Source organism: Staurois parvus, unplaced genomic scaffold, assembly GCF_062004578.1.
Source record: "Staurois parvus isolate SC_StPar_1 unplaced genomic scaffold, SC_StPar_1.0 ptg000070l, whole genome shotgun sequence".
In the NCBI taxonomy this organism is placed as follows: Eukaryota; Metazoa; Chordata; class Amphibia; order Anura; family Ranidae; genus Staurois; species Staurois parvus.
This window is the reverse complement of record NW_028317866.1, coordinates 4,698,541-4,715,970: the sequence shown is the minus strand read 5'-3', so window position 1 is coordinate 4,715,970 and position 17,430 is coordinate 4,698,541. Positions and strand designations below refer to the sequence as shown.

General features: G+C 43.2%; 1 protein-coding gene across 4 annotated transcripts in view; it reads right to left on the bottom strand.

Moving 5' to 3' along the window:
- Positions 1 to 17,430, bottom strand: part of FANCL (FA complementation group L) — a 139,185-nt gene that overhangs the window by 5,398 nt on the left and 116,357 nt on the right. For all 4 annotated transcript variants that reach the window (XM_089669222.1, XM_089669223.1, XM_089669225.1 and 1 more), the window contains 2 exons: positions 8,326 to 8,442; positions 190 to 261 (listed from right to left, as the gene is read on the bottom strand). In XM_089669222.1, the coding sequence (XP_089525348.1) occupies positions 190 to 261; positions 8,326 to 8,442 (189 nt within the window). The remainder of the gene's footprint in view (positions 1 to 189; positions 262 to 8,325; positions 8,443 to 17,430) is intronic.

Below are 17,430 nucleotides of genomic sequence, written 5' to 3'. Positions count from 1 at the left end.
CTTCTGCTTTGGAAGCAGGCATTAGCAAATTGCTGCATATACCAATTTATTGAATAGGCAAATATGTGATTTTTTTTTTTACCACAAAAAAGGGTTAATCTTTGGTGCCCCTTCCCCCACCCCCTTTTTTTTTTTTTGTTGCATGGAGGATAAACATGGAAGCTCATATTAACACAGAGATGAGCTTACCTTGCTGCAGTAAGGACATTCTCCATATATGATATTAAAGCTCTGTCTGCTTGAGGGCAACGAGTTTAACCACTAAAGAGACAAAAAAAAGTCAGAGTCAATTCTTAGTGGATTTATTGCAAATATTGTTCACATATTTTAGCAGTAATGATTAAAACTGCACCACATAATATAGCCTAAATCTGGAAGTCCAAGGTTTTTTTTTTTTAAATGTGTATAGCATGTCAAAAGACATTAATATGCATTTGCGTTAATTTTAATAGAAATCAGGCAAATGGGGCACAGAAATATGTTAAAAATGGAGTCATTTTAATGGAAAAATAAAACAATATCTTACTCACATCAAGGTAAGCATCCTAGGGCATACAAAGTATCAACAGATCGATGTGCTAAAGTTCCCCTGAGTTTGAAGTTCACCATCGTGCTGTCAGATGCAAAGCAAGAATGAGTGCACTGGACCCAGGAGAATTCTGTCATATGCAGTGTTCCAGGGCGCCATCCAGCCTACTTCCTGAGCCCAGGAAGCAGGTTTAAGCAAGGTTGAAAGGACCTGGAAGATCAGTCCACTGCTGCTTTACTTTACTCAAAGACAAGTTCAGGCTTTGCATCTCCACAGCAGGCAGGCTTGACAAAGAGGCAGGGCCTTGGAACATATTACTGTAGAAGAAGATGAAAGAAAGAGCGCACAAACCTTGCGCATTACCTCAATAAATAGTGACTAATTTTATTATTAAGGAAATATACTCACAAAGTGATGGTATAACAGGCATAAGTAACCATAATCCAACAGGGTTACAGGTAAATCAAAAAGGGGGGGGTGAAGGCTAACGCGTTTCGAAGGGTGCTCCCTTCTTCATCAGAGCTGGGTTGAGCAGATAGAGACTTCAGTATGGCAGAGTTCCCATGGCAAGGAGATATTCAGCCACTGAGTGTCAGTATTACAGCAGTTCAGCCTGTTTAGTGTCTTCATGATAGAGCTGCACAACCTCTGATCATCAGCGGATGAACACACAACACGCTGCTTGTCACTAACGCCTGTTTGATCTGAGTCTTTAAGCGCAGGAAATAATGGATCCTTGGAACATATTGCCCCTACTGCACAGCATTCCCTTATCTCCATGAGGCTTCAGAGCAGCAGCAGACACAGAATATGTCAGCCATAGAGTGAGCCCAGCAAGTGCCAGTGCCAGTTTTACATCTGACAACCTGGTGGTGACCTTCAGACACTGATCTGTGGACACTTCCTATGAACTAAGATACTTGCTTTGATGTAAGAGAGAGAGAGAGATTTTTTTAATTAAAGTGTTCCTAAACCCAGGACCCTGCATTCACTATATCTGGTCTCCCACAGTACACACAACATGGAAATACAATTATTTTAGTAACTATAAACTGATAAATACCTTTTCTCATCAGCAGTTAGAGCAGTCTTGTGACTTCAGCAGATAACTATTTAAAGCTTGTAAGAGGAGTTTTTTCTGCTCTAGTGTCAGGGAAGGCCTGCCCTTAGTACAGGTAAATCTCCACGGCACACAAATATGCGGATGCGCAGGATTCTGGCAAGCTGAGCAGATGTGCGGGTGCCTGGACGGAGGAGCGCGCCTGCGTGTGATTAATGCTGGCGCCAGGAGGGCTATTTAAACTAACTGCTGTGGTTATCTCATTGCCGTATGGTCTTTTCCCCTGCTCGTGTTTCCTGATTTCCGTGATTGAATCCTGTTGCCAAACCAGCCTGTTCCTGACTTCTGCTTGATCGCCTCCTGCCCTGACTTCTGGCTTGTCCTCGGATTATTCTTCTGCCTGCTCCCATCTGATTGATCTCCTGTTACTGAACCTGGCCTGTGACCCGACTATTCTCCTTCCTGCCGTTTAAGCCTGATCTGTCTCACCAATATTGAACCCGGCTCGCCTGACTCTTCTTCTTCAGCACACTGTGGTCCGGCATCCATCCATCCTGCACGGATACATCTGCACCCTGCTCTGGCCTGCTACTCATCAGCCCAATAGCTGTTACCGGACAGATCTTAGGCCCTCATACCCCACCGTGCTCTTGCGACTGCTGTCCCACTCTCAGCAGTCCTTGAGCCGAAGTTGTACGAGAGGTCTGCCTCTTCACGTCAGGCTCACTACCCAGGTATGTGACATCTAGGAGGATGCAAAACCCCTGACCCTCTGTCTCAACAGTGTTAATTGGCCCTGTGCTGATCACATGCACTCTCCCAAGAAAAATAAAACCTCTCTAGCAATACACACTAAACTGAGCATGTGCATGTGGCTAAGGTTCAGTCTGTCTTATCAGGAGACATGGACATTAGAACAAGAGGAGGGGCAGAGAAAACAAGATCAAACCACCTTTTTACACAATGCAACATATTAACCCCTTAGGTTCTACAGTGAGTATAACAAGCATGCTTTACTGCATATACAGACTGATTTTACTGTTGTGGGTTTGGCAACACTTTAAAATCATTCCTTTTTAAGATACTCCTGCACCCTGTTTGTGCTGATCTCCTATAACATACAAACTTGCTTTCCTATTGCCATCAGAATACTTGTCCCTCTGTATTGTTGACTCAGATAGTCTAATAAAAGCTGCTGCAGACACTGCTCTCTCTCATTGTGTGACTTGTTTTCTTCAGGCATAACCACACTTTACATAAGTGAAACACACACAATGATGACAATTCACAAAAATCATTGTAAATGCCTTTTTTTTATCTTAAAAATTACCACATTGGTATGGAATTATTTTTCTTCTATGTGATGAACATTTATTAGCTTTTTTAGCAACACCTGTTCAATTACTTGGTAACAAAAATTGCTAATCAGCCAATCACCAGGTAGAAGCTCAATGCGTTTAGGCATCTTGACGTGGTGAAGATGAGTTGCTGAAGTTCAAACCAAGCATCATAATGGAGAAGAAAAGGGATTTAAGTGACTTTGAACATGGCATGGTTGTTGGTGTCAGACGGACTGGTCTGAGTATTTCAAAAACTGCCGATCCACTGGGATTTTCATGCACAACCATCTCTAGGGTTTACAGAGAATGGTCCAAAAAAGAAAACCAGTGAGCGGCGGTTGCGTGGATGAAAATGCAGAGTTGATGTCTAGCTGTGAATGGTTGCAGCAATCACATGCACAAGCTGGGCCAATCACAGCCCATCTGTGTCATTTGATTAGCCCTAAGCACAAAAAAAAAACCAAACCCTGAATGAATCAATGTCATTCAGGTAAATGCTTGCTTATAGCAAAGTAATTCTTTGCTATAAACAAATTGTGTACAAAAAAAAAGAAACAAATACTGATCACTTCCCCAAAGTAGTACAATGTTATGTGGTAACATTATACTACTGTGGTCATAGTGAAATATGAAAAAAAAATCTTAAAAAAAAGATAAAAGTAATAAAAAATTAAAACTAATAAAAAACAATTATCAATTATTTTTTCGTACTGTCACCAATCAATCAGTGTCCCTGATCACCGCCATGCCAGTTATATGATGACGCTGTACAGCACTGGTGACAGGATGTGAAAAAAAAAAAAAGTGAAAATAATTTTTTTTATTTTTTAATTTTCCGAAAAATTATGACCAAAAAATTACAACTTCAAAAAACTCGCCATGCCTGTTATGAAATACATCGGAGTGTCTACTTTGCAAAAAGTGGTCATTTGGGGGATATCTGTACTGTGCTGACATTCTTGGACCTCAAGAAATTAGATTGGCCGTCAGTACTTCAGGATTGATCAATATTCAGATCTATACCATAGTTTGCGAACTCTATAACTTTCCTACAAACTAAATAATACATCCTAATTGGGTTATTTTCACCAAAGACATGTAGTAGAATACATCTTCGCCTATGTCATGGAGTGCCGTGCCTTTCCCACCGCCCGTTGCCTGCTGTCCCTCTGCCTATCCCTTCACCTATCCCTTCACCCCTCCCTCCCCCCTTGCAGATTCCTCGCGTCCTGCCAGTCTACATCAAAGGGCTGTGCAGGACGGGAGGAAACACCCCCTGTGGTGCGGTTAGCAAAGGGCCGCCAAGGTGTCTCTGCGCGCCCCCCCCCCCCCCAGGTTTCCCGCGCCGGAGACAAAGGCTGCGCTCTCGAGAGCACGTCCCCAGTTAAGGGGGCGTGCCTTATTGCCCCGGAAACCGGACGCTGGGACCCCGGAGTGTGCATGTATGCTCGATCCCCGCTCGGGACAGGGTGCTGTGCGGGGTCTGTGCTGAGGCCAGACCTCACAGCCAAGACCCTCCTGAGCCCCTGCAAGCCTGTGTTGATCCCCTGCTCGGGAGAAGCGCTGTGTGGGGTCTGAGCTGAGGCCAGACCCCACAGCCAGGACTCCTGCTGCTGTCCCTGGCAAGCTGGCCGCTGTGAGGGCCCGTCTACTAATTGCTGCTGTCCCTGGAAAGCTGGCCGCTGTGAGGGCCCCTGTCTACTGATCGCTCCTTTCCCAGGATAGCTGGCCGCTGTGAGGGCCCCTGTCTGCTAATCGCTGCTGTCCCTGGAAAGCTGGCCGCTGTGAGGGCCCCTGTCTGCTGATCGCTGCTGTCCCTGGATAGCTGGCCGCTGTGAGGGCCCCTGTCTGCTGATCGCTGCTGTCCCTGGAAAGCTGGCCGCTGTGAGGGCCTGTCTGCTGATCGCTGCTGTCCCTGGAAAGCTGGCCGCTGTGAGGGCCCCTGCCTGCTGATCGCTGCTGTTCCTGGAAAGCTTTTAGGAGGAGCCACGCCGTGACGTCATGCTGCCAGAGCAACGTGGAGCTCCGGCGGCCATCTTTACCACTAGATGGTCAGTCATACTGCTATCTATTTTTATCCACTTGATCCTATTGATATTGATTTGATGCATCTACAATAAAGATATTATAACTTACTACACTATGGGAGTATTCCTGTTCCCACTTCTTGGGAGAGTACTTTAAATCTGCAGACCCATTATCCCAGGACGACTACCACGCTTCATGGATACTTGGTGATATATGACCACTCCCAGAAGGAATTAGGATACCCTGACACCTGGCATACTGGTTTCACATTTGATGACCAATCTCCCGGATGGAAGACCTTCTCAGCTCCAGGCCCCATTAGATGACACCTGTATTTACCTACATAAGGTGCAATTAATATGCGCATTTTTTACACCACTCTAGCACCTTTTGCCGGATCAGGATTCAACAGTCACCCGATTGGAACTTTTTACTTGATCATTGATCTTCATACATTTATTTATTTATTCATTGCACTCGCTTTCATTGGGATATATATGAGCTGATATATTGTCGTCTCGGACATTATACTTGTTAACCCCCTTTTTTTTTTTAGCGCAGCACAAATTTATTTATATGTTCTTATTTATGGTGTTTGTGGTTACCAACTTATGTGCATAGTTGCTCGTTCATATTTACTCCAGGCTCTCACTTTTTCTTTCCATATATTTTTTCCCTGGAAAGCTGGCCGCTGTGAGGGCCCCTGCCTGCTAATCACTGCTGTCCCTGGAAAGCTGACCGCTGTGAGGGCCCCTGGCTGCTGATCGCTTTGTCCCTGAAAAGCCGAGCCCTGCAAGGATCTCGGTCCACTGGCGTCCCTGGAAAGCTGACCGCTGTGAGGACCGCTGTCCGTTGCTTGGTGTCCCTGGAAGCTGACCGCTACAAGCCGCATGTTACGGAGTGCCCTGGACTGCCCCTATTGTGTGCCCAGACTACCCTTGCCAAACTGCCCCTATTGTGTGCTCAGACTACCCTTGTTTGAACTGCCCCATGGCGTGTCCGGAGTATAGCTACCTGGACTGCCCCCCTGAGGGCTTGAGCCATCGCTACCTGAACCAGACCCCATCGCCAAGGTCTCGCTGAGTCCCCGTGAGCCCGATGTTGTCCCTAGAAAGCTGTGTGGGAGCTGTGCTGAAGTCAGACCGCACAGCCAAGGTCCCACTGAGTCCCCGTGAACCTGATGTTGTCCCTAGAAAGCGGTGTGGGAGCTGTGCTGAGGCCAGACCCCACAGCCAAGGTCCCGCTGAGTCCCCGTGAGCCTGATGTTGTCCCTAGAAAGCTGTGTGGGAGTTGTGCTGAGGCCAGACCCCACAGCCAAGGTCCCGCTGAGTCCCCGTGAGCCTGATGTTGTCCCTAGAAAGCTGTGTGGGAGCTGTACTGAGGCCAGCCCCCACAGCCAAGGTCCCGCTGAGTCCCCATGAGCCTGATGTTGTCCCTAGAAAGCTGTGTGGGAGCTGTGCTGAGGCCAGACCCCACAGCCAAGGTCCCGCTGAGTCCCCGTGAGCCTGATGTTGTCCCTAGAAAGCTGTGTGGGAGCTGTGCTGAGGCCAGACCCCACAGCCAAGGCCCCGCTGAGTCCCTGCGAGCCTGATGTTGTCCCTAGAAAGCTGTGTGGGAGCTGTGCTGAGGTCAGACCCCACAGCCAAGGTCCCACTGAGTCCCCATGAGCCTGATGTTGTCCCTAGAAAGCTGTGTGGGAGCTGTGCTGAAAGTCCCGCAGTGTCCCCATGAGCCCGTTTACTGTGAGTGTCCCTACAAGCCGTATGTTGCGGAGTGCCATGAACTGTCCTGATAGAGTGCCTTTCATAGTTCAATAAAGCTTTGTGTGTTTACCATCTTCTTTGTGTGTTCTGTCCTGCCTACGCTTCCGTTACAGCCTAAATTTATGAAGAACAATTATTTATTTACAAACGTGTTTTTTTTCAAAATTTTCGGTCTTTTTTTTGTTAAATTAGCAAAAAATAAAAACCCCGGTGGTGATTAAATACCACCAAAAGAAAGCTCTAGTTGTGTGAAGAAAATGATAAAATTTTAGTTTGTTTACAGTGTTGTATGACCGCGCAATTGTCATTCAAAGTGTGAGAGCGCTGAAACCTGAAAAATGGCCTGGGCAGGAAGGGGGTAAAAGTTCTGAAATTAAATATTTTTCTCATATTTTTTTTACATCACAGAAACCTGACATTTTAACGGGTGTGTAGACTTTTTATATCCACTGTATGTAACACACATGCTACGTGGAATTTCCGAGAGAAATGGCAGCCTTGCATATGATTATGCACGTTTGTTTAGTAACAATTCAACAATCCAATCAGCAGAATTCCATTTATGTTAGGATTCTTCTGGAAGGCACTGTAGTCGTGGGACCCTGATCATTCGTCACTCTCACCAAGTTCCTACTTACTTATGAACAGTGACCACTTTATCTGGATGATTTTGACACCGTGCCACTCATTCCTGTGGCAGTGCTCCCCTGACTGTGTCTACTCACAAGAACAATGATGTTTGAACAGGAGCAGAAAATATAAAATGACAAATATTGTATGCAAAGCGGTTGATTTACTAAAACTGGAGAGTGCAAAATCTGGTGCAGCTGTGCATGGTAGCCAATCAGCTTCTAACTTCAGCTTGTTCAATTAAGCTTTGACAAAAAAACCTGAAAGCTGATTGGCTTCCATGCACAGCTGCACCAGATTTTGCACTCTCCAGTTTTAGTAAAACAACTCCATAGTGTACATAAGGTGCGAGACGTTTTACAAAATGCATACACCATTTTCATTTGTTCTTGCCCAAACGTAGGTTACTGCCTAGTACACAAACTCTACATTTTAATTGGCTTGTAGGAGCAAGTTTAAGTGTGTAAGACACCTTTACAGACACCAGAGAAACAATTCTCATCAGATATCCAAAAAAAAAAAAAAAAACGAGCACAGCATGGCAAGTGTGCTAACCACTTAGCCACTGTGCTGCCTGGCTTTCTCATGTGATCTGTATGTTTAATGACAGTGGTCACTACTGTTAATGGCTTGCTGGAAATGTTCCACAATCTGCAGATGTTTATAACAGCCCAATCTCAGAGCTAAACTGCGTGCCTTAAGTGCACATTCCCAGAAAGATGCTGATTACACTTGTCAGGATGTGCCAACATGTCACATATCCTGATGAGTATATGCTATGAGCAGTAGGGAAGGGGCTAAGGACATTATTCTTTTCCTGTTTGACACATCAAGCTGTGCTTAAGTTGTTTAGTTCAATGATGGTTCCTGGATAGAGAGTACAATTAATACACAGCATCTTTTCTTTTATGAAGTATCATTACCCTGATTACTTCCAGCTACAGATATCTAGTATACGCAATATCAAACTCTTACCTCGTACAGACAGGCTTGGTGAAAGGGTTGCCCGCAGTGCAGATCATCACACACCTGGTCTGGAATGGCAGAGTCCAGTCTGTATGCATAGCATATTCCACATTCCATACTAAAGTCCTAAAGGAAGAAGAAAAAAAAAAAAAAAGTTACTTAAACCTGAACTCTGCACTGCAAGGGTTAATTGCTTGTTTTTGTCTAGGGGGAAGATGAGGGGAGATATACTTACCTGATCCTCCCCACTCAAGACCGGCCCCTGCAGCTCCTGCATCCCCAAAGCTCTAGGTCTCGAGTCCTGACATCATCAAGCCCAGAGCAGGCTCCATAGACCTGCTCTGGACATGAGGATGCCATGAAGAGTCCACCACTGGATCATGGAGGAGCTTGGTTTGCTGAGGGAGTGGAGGGTGAGGTAAGTATGAGGCTTTCTCCTCTCCCTTGGACAATACAAGCACAGCCCACTGCAAAGGAAACTTTTTTTTTTTTTTTTTTTGCTGGTGTTGGGCTTTAATGAAAGCGTTTTAAAGGCTAACACCACCTTTTGGACCATGTTACATATTTACTCCCCTTACTTCCGTTTGCTTAGAATGAGTAGCGCACATTAGCTCGGGCCATGTGCACTATTCTTTGTACACTACATATTACAGTGTCCCTAGTCCATCTCCGGAGCAAACAGGAGAGGGTGGCTACATTCCTACATACAGTGGGACCATGGTGAACAAATGTAGCCAACCTCTAACCGTAAGTCAGATCACAGTAGCAAATCAAAAGAATTTGAAAGAGACTGAGAGCAATAAAAGGTATTTTTTAAAGGTAATAATACACACATAAATATATATATATATATTCCCTCCCCCCTTTCTTTTTAAAACAGAGTTTAGCTATCACTAAGTTAAAGCCAACCAGTATTTTGCCCATGCCAGGCAAAGAAGCTGTAGCGGTATTTGTCCTCTCCATATACACAGCCATTCAAAAATTCCTCTGTATATTTTCACTTTCTAAAGTGAAAACCTGCGCAAGACTCACCGGTCCACTCCCCAAGTGACAGCATTTAGGCCTTCAGATTGGCCAATGAGACACTGAATGTATGGAGGCAGGGTGCAGTGTGGAGAATGTAAATAGGAGCACCTGTTATGGAGAGGACCTTTTATTTTGTCTGGTATGGTTTTAGTAGTAGGTTTGGTCTACATTAAGGACTATGAGTGGTTAAAGTAGAAGGCAAGGTAAAACCTAACCCTACACCTGCTCCCCTCCCCCCACTCAAGTCAATTCTATCTATCTGCCTATACTTACATATTCTGAGGGCACTCCAGTCCAGTCAAATGATCGGGTCCCAGCGCCGTCTTCATGGCAAAGGAAGGATGGCTGACAACAGATGCCCCATAGTTAGCATATGTGTGATTTCATCGCCCAGCCATTGTTGCTGCCTCTCCTCCACACAGAAGCGGACGCTGGAAGTCGGTCATGTGGCTGGATTGGAGCAGCTTCAGAATAGGCAAGTATAGGCATCTTTCCTTTTACAGGGTAGATAGAATAGGCTTAGAATGGGGGTGGGAGTAGATTTAGGTTTAGACTCACCTTCCACTTTAGGAAGTTGGGGACATTTGAAGAAACACTGTTTTCAAACTGTTGTTGGCACCTTAATTTTAAATGCAATATAAACTTCTATATACATTGATATAGCAACATACAGTTGTGTTCAAAATAATAGCAGTGTTGAAAAAAGTGAATAAAGCTCAAAATCCTTCTAATAGCTTTTATTTCCATACACACAAATGCATTGGGAACACTACACATTCTATTCCAAATCAAAACATGAAGAAAAATATATCAAATTTGTGTTTTTCCTCTAAAAAAATTGAAGAAAAGTAAATATGAGACTGTTCAAAAAAATAGCAGTGTTTGTATTCTTCATTACAAACTCAAACATTCACTATATAAACTGAAAAATGTTTGAAGATTTTGCTTTCCTTTGAATCACTTAATTAATATTTAGTTGTATAAGCACTGTTTCTGAGAACTGCTGTACATCTGTGTTGCATGGAGTCAACCAACTTCTGGCACCTGTGAACAGGTATTCCAGCCCAGGATGATTGGACTACATTCCACAGTTCTTCTCTATTTCTTGGTTTTGCCTCAGAAACTGCATTTTTGATGTCACCCCACAAGTTTTCTATTGGATTAAGATCTGGGGATTGGGCTGGCCACTCCATAACGTCAATCTTGTTGGTCTGGAACCAAGATGCTGCACGTTTACTGGTGTGTTTGGGGTCGTTGTCTTGTTGGAACACCCATTTCAAGGGCATTTCCTCTTCAGCATAAGGCAGCATGACCTCTTCAAGTATTCTGATGTATTCAAACTGATCCATGATCCCTGGTATGCGATAAATAGGCCCAACACCGTAGTATGAGAAACATCCCCATATCATGATTCTTGCGCAACCATGCTTCGCTGTCTTCACAGTGTACTGTGGCTTGAATTCAGTGTTTGGGGGTCGTCTGACAAACTGTCTCCGGCCACTAGACCCAAAAAGAACAATCTTACTTTCATCAGTCCACAAAATGTTACACCATTTCTCTTTAGGCCAGTCAATGTGCTCTTTGGCAAATTGTAACCTCTTCAGCACGTCTTTTTTTCAACAGTGGGACTTTGCGGGGGCTTCTTGCACATAGCTTGGCTTCACATAGGCGTCTTCTAATTGTAACAGTACTCACAGGTAACTTTATACCTACTTTGATCTTCCTGGAGCTGATTGTTGGCTGAGTCCTTGCCATTTTGGCTATTCTTCTATCCATTCAAATAGTATTTTTTCGCTTTCTTCCACGTCTTTCAGGTTTTGGTTGCCATTTATAGCATTTGCGATAATTTTAGCTGAGTAGCCTATCATTTTCTTAACTTCTTTATATGTTTTCCCCTCTCCAATCAACTTTTTAATCAAGGTACACTGTTCTGGAACAACCCATTTTCCCCAGATTTTCAGAGAAAAATGCACTATAACCAGCATGTACAACATTTGCAGCCTTCCTTCCTTAAATAAGGGCAATAATTGCCACCTGTTTTTCAAAGAATGAATGATCTCACTAATAGAACTCCACACTGCTATTATTTTGAACATGCCCCTTTCAATTAGTGATTCAATTACACAGAATCAGCAGCATGCATGTCATGACTGTTGGATTTCTATTACTCTACTACACCTGCTAGTAAATTATTTGCCATGTAGAAATATCATTTCTACCAAAAACAGTGATTGATCAGGTTAGTGATGTCTGACTGCTTTTATTTTGAACACAACTGTACATTGATAAAGCAACAATAAAGGCCCTCTCTATTTTCAAATACTGATGATTTGATATTTGTTCATGTGGATACATGTTCGTCCAATGAACATTATTATATATGCTTATTCAGATTTAGTCAACTAAGCAGATGTATGAAATAAACAGAACATGGTTTCCTTTTATTTATGGGCAAAAAGTGGGATAACATTTGGTGGCAGGTTTACATGACTCCTTAGCCCGTCTCTCCCGGTCATGACTTGATGGGATGCAAGGAAGAGCAGGACAGAATAAAGGAATTACTTTTCTATATACAAGAAAACATTTTCTATCCACACTGATCCTGATATGAACAGACATTAGAAAAATGTGAGCAGAAAGAAGAGCTTTTATGATGGACACAGTGGAATCTGAAACTATGTCTTTGCATGAAGCACGGTGTTTTTTTACACTGGTTCCACAATACAGAAAATCATCTGATAACTCTTTGTAATGCTGTATAAAATCCAGGAAGCTTTATTTATAAATTGAATTTAAATCTGCTTGTTGCCATTCCAGGAAAACAGTGTAATGTACAAAATATGAAATGCTCATGAAACCATAACAGGAGTTGTGGCATCAGGAGTCAACATTCGTTCTATGCTTGGTACCGATAAAGGGCCATGAGGCGCAAAACGACTCTCGACTCCTCGCATTCTTAATATGGAAAAGCAAATAATGCCGTTTGGAAATATATCAGCTGGTGGATTCTACAGTCAATTTATTAATAAAGTTTGATTTCATACACTATAACAAAGAATATTGTCAACTGATCTTCTACAGCCTGTACTGCAAGCCTGCAATGATAATGTAGGAGTACTTTATTTGTATTCAGGACAATATGTAATCAGCAATACTGGAATATCATTATTAGCAAGTCAGTTACCTAGTATGCCCGAACTTTTCAGGTCACTTTCACTGGCTTTAAAACTCCAGTCGCAAACCAGTATTTCCTATAACCAGAGTCCACTGAAAGATGAAAACATTTTCATTTGGTGCACGGTTTTAATTTTTTGGTTTTCATTTTTATTATTAGCTGATAAAGGGTCAACAGGTTTTTAAAATGTTGAAATTACAGGATACAATAAGAGGATTTTTGTACCCATTGTAAAATCCTTTTCTTGCAGTCCACTGAGGGACGCAGGAAGTATTTAACCATTTGCCACCCGCCCTATGGTCGAATGGCATCCGGCAAATGTCATCAGCATTCTGGGTAGATGCCATATGGCGTCCTCCCGCACATGCACAGATTGCACTCCTGCAGAGCGGCGCGATCTGTCACCGGCCGTGTACCTCAGACACGGCCGATGACAGATCTGAGTATCGGCCCCCGTTGCCGGTACCATGTGACCTGCTGTGACCAATCACAGCAGGTTACATGACAGTTGTATACAATGGATGGCTTCATTCATGCCATCCATTGTATACTAGTGTCTAGCTGTGAATGGTCACAGCTAATCACATGCACATGTCATGTGATTAGCTGTGGCCAAATCACAACTAAGCACAAAAAAAAAAAAAAAAAACCCTGAAAGAATCAATGTCATTCAGGTAAATGCTTACTTACAGCACAGTAATTCTTTGCTATAAGCAAATTGTGTAAACAAAAAAAAAAAAAAATACTGATCACTTCCCCAAAGTAGTACAATGGTACTATGGTAACTCTGGTTATAGGAACTCTGGTTATAGGAAATACTGGTAACATTATACTACTTTGGTCATAGTGAAATCTTAAAAAAAAATCTTAAAAAAAAATAAAAAATAAAAAAAATAAAATATATATATATTTTTTTTTTTCATACTGTCACCAGTCAGTGTCCCTGATCACCGCCATGCCAGTTATATGATGACGCTGTACTGCACTGGTGACAGTATGTAAAAAAAAAAAATAGTGAAACTAATTTTTAAAATTTTTTCATTTTCCGAAAAATTCTGACAAAAAAAAATACAACTTCAAAAAACTCGCCATGCCTCTTATGAAGTACGTCGGACTGTCTACTTTGCAAAAAGGGGTCATTTGGGGATATCTGTACTGTTCTGACATTCTTGGACCTCAATAAACTAGATTGGCTGTCAGTACTTCAGGATTGATCAATATTCAGATCTATACCATAGTTTGTGAACTCTATAACTTTCCTACAAACTAAAAAATACATCCTAATTTGGGTTATTTTCACCAAAGACATGTAGCAGAATACATCTCGGCCTAAATTTATGAAGAACAATTATTTATTTGCAAACTTTTATAACAGAAAAAGAAAAACGTGTGTTTTTTTCAAAATATTTGGTATTTTTTTGTTAATTTAGCAAAAAATAAAAACCCCAGCGGTGATTAAATACCACCAAAAGAAAGCTCTAGTTGTGTGAAGAAAATGATAAAATTTTAGTTTGGGTGCAATGTTGTATGACCGGGCAATTGTCATTCAAAGTGTGAGAGAGTAAAATTGCCCGGTATTGAATTGGTTAAAGTGTTACTAAACCCACAACGGTAAAATCTGTCTGTATATCCAGTAAATCTAGCTTGCTATGCTCACTGTGGAACCTAAGGGGTTAATCCTCCACATTGTGTAAAAAGTATGTTTGATCCTGTCTTCTCTGATCTTCCCCTTCTTCCAGTGTCTCCCAAATATCTCCTGATAGAACAGAGGGTCAGGGGCAAGCTGCACATGCTCACTTTGATGTGTATTGCTAAAGAGTTTTTTTTTTTTTCTTGGGAGAGTGCATGTGATCAGAACAGGGCCAATCAGCACTCTCTAGACAGAGGTCAGGGGTCTTGCATCCACCTACAGGAAAATGAAAACTCCTCCTACAAGCTGTAACCAGGGCTCTGCTGGGCACTGATAGAAGTCACAAGACTGCTCTAACTGCTGATGAGAAAAGGTATTTAGCAGTTTAGATTTACTAAAATAATTGCATTTCCATGTTCTGTGTATTGTGGGAGACCAGATTTAGTGAACACAGGGTCATGCGTTTAGTAACACTTTAACCTTTGAATTAAACGGTTGCCAACAGGAGGATTGGACACTTTTAAACAAACAAAATAAAAAATGCAGGCCAGTCCAGGATAACCCTTCCCACTATCAGCATACCTAAGTTTTGTAGCAAAGCAGTACTGGGAGCATGATCATAATCACAGGGCGGTAGGTCTTAAGTCCCTCAATGAAATCTCAGAAAATGATTTTAACTTTACTACAAAATCCTATTTTCTTTCTCATCCATTGAGGGACAGAGTACGTCTCTAGCCTTAGGGATGTCCAAAAGCAGTGCAACACAGCAAACAAATGCTAGCAGGTCCACGAAAAACAGCAGAAAACTGGGGACTACTTGCAGTTTAATCAGCCGCGTACAGAACCTTATAACTTAAGCAGGTCTTAGGAGGTCGCAATATGCACTTGGTAGAACTCAAAGAATATGTGAGCAGAAGGTCAGGTGACAGTCTTCAAATCTGAAAAACAGTTGCCTAAATTGTTAAAAACCCAAGAAGCACTACTACAGATATAGTTGAGTACGCCTTGACAGGAAAGTGTGGAGCCAAAACTTTGATACCATAAACTTGGTTGACAGTCTGCTTGAGGCACCTAGAGATGGTGATATGAGAAACCACTGCACCCTCCAGGATGACAAAAAGACAGTCAGACTTCCAGAAAGAAACACTGTCTGAGAGACAGACACTCGCAGCCTGAACCATATACAATGAAGGACATTTTCTTTTAGTGAACTGGAGAAGAATAGAGGGACTGAAGAACAATGTCCTGGTTGGGGTGAACTGCACAAGCGATCTTAGGCAATAGGAAGTCCTGGGCCTCAACACCACACTGTAAAACCAGAAAGAGTTCCTTTCAGGATAAGGCTGCCAAATCAGACACTCAACTCACAGAGGTGATGGTGAGGTGAGGTGAGAAACCAAGGGGTGAAACCTGGTCCATGCTGGGAGCCAATGCTGATCCAGACCTAACTGCAGTAAGGAAAGGATTCACCCCAAGATTTACAGCAAGTGAAATAAGCTTTCCACAATACATGACAGACCTTGTGAAGCAGGATGGCAAATTGGTCCTGGGGAAGTTGATTTGAAATCTGGTATAGACTACAGAGCATCTGTCAGGTGTCTTTCCATGGTCGGTGTACTACATCTGCCTGAACCAATCTGGATCAATGAGTATTACTAGAATCACCCCCCCATAGTCATCTTGCAAAGCAGATTAGGAAGATGTTTCATGGGAGGATAGGTATAGCTCATAGCGTACTGATCCCACAGAGCATCTACTGCTTCTGCTACTGGATCCCTGTACCTGGAGACAAACCTGCCCAGTCTGATGTTGAATATGGAGGCCAGGAGGTCCACATACAGCAAGTTCTCACCTGCAAAACAGATCTTGAAACCTCCAGGTGTAGGGACCACTTACCCGGGTCCAGACACCGACAGCCATGGAGCTCTGTTTGCCAAATGTCTATATTTGCAACGTACATAGCTGACAAGGCTGTAAAATCTTCCCAGGACAGGATTCGATCTGGTGCTCGGTGACAAATTGGTCTGTCCAGAGACCAGATGGACATGTCCCATGATGGAAGAATGTTGCATTGTAGACATTTGGAGTTAAATTGTGCAATTGGGATTGCCTTGAAAGATGCAACCATCAGACCTGGCACTCTCATGCAAAAGCAGAGAGCTGCATGTAAACTAGACTGGAGAGTGTAATCTGAGAACAAAGCGGTCCTCTGGCCTGATCCGAGTCCAGGACTAGACTCAGTTACTCTAAACAATGAGCCTGTTCCAGCAGCAATTTCTAAACGATCAGTATACATCTGAATCACTAACGTCTGGACCAGGTTTTCTCAACCTTTTTACCTTGGAGGAACCCTTGGCAAAAGTTTGAGATATCAGGGAACACCTGAAATAATGTTCAGATCTACAGCTCATAGGGAATTAGTGTGATTAGTGAGCTGTTAATATAACAATTCATTATTTTTAGAAATAGCTTTAAATAATAGAATACTATTCAACTTACCTATTTTATGTGAAACTCATGCTGTTTTTATCTGAACAAATGCTCATTTCCAGGTTCAACTTAACAGCAGTGTATAGGAGGTCAGCAGGGCAAAGCACAGGGGTTTAGCAGGGCAGAGCACAGGGGTTTAGCAGGGCAGAGCACAGGGGGTCAAGCAGGGCATATTACATGGGGGGTGAAGCAGGGCACAACAGGGCACATTACATTAGTTCCTCTCACATACAGCGACACATGGAGGTTGCTGGGAGTCTCTTCTGTTGTGCAGTTCCCTGACAGCCCTCCTTTCTTGTCCACCCTGTGACATCACCCATGTGACATCACATACAAGCACTTGGGACACATTACAGGGGGCACAACAGAGCACATTATATTAGTGATGTGGTTTCCTTCTCATGAAGAGCGTAACAGGGAAGCTGCTATGAGTCCTTTTCTGGCACACTGTTCCCCACCGGCCCTCCTCTCTTGTATATCCCATGTGATGTCATATACAAGCACCCAGGATGGATAGGGTAGGAGGAGGGACTGGTGGGGAATAGTTGTTGCTTCCCTGCGCCGCTGTATCAACTGAGTGGGAATGCAATCTACCCATCAGCTGCCTACGATTAACAGGTAGATCTCATGGAACCCAGTTGAGAAACCCTGGTCTGGACATGCTGGCTGTTCCATCAACAGGATATTGTCTAAATATCCTACAGTTGGGATGCCCCAAGAGCACAGCAGGGGTAGTACTGGGGCCTGCACCTTGGTGAATACCTGAGATGCAGGTGAGAGGCAATGGGCAGGG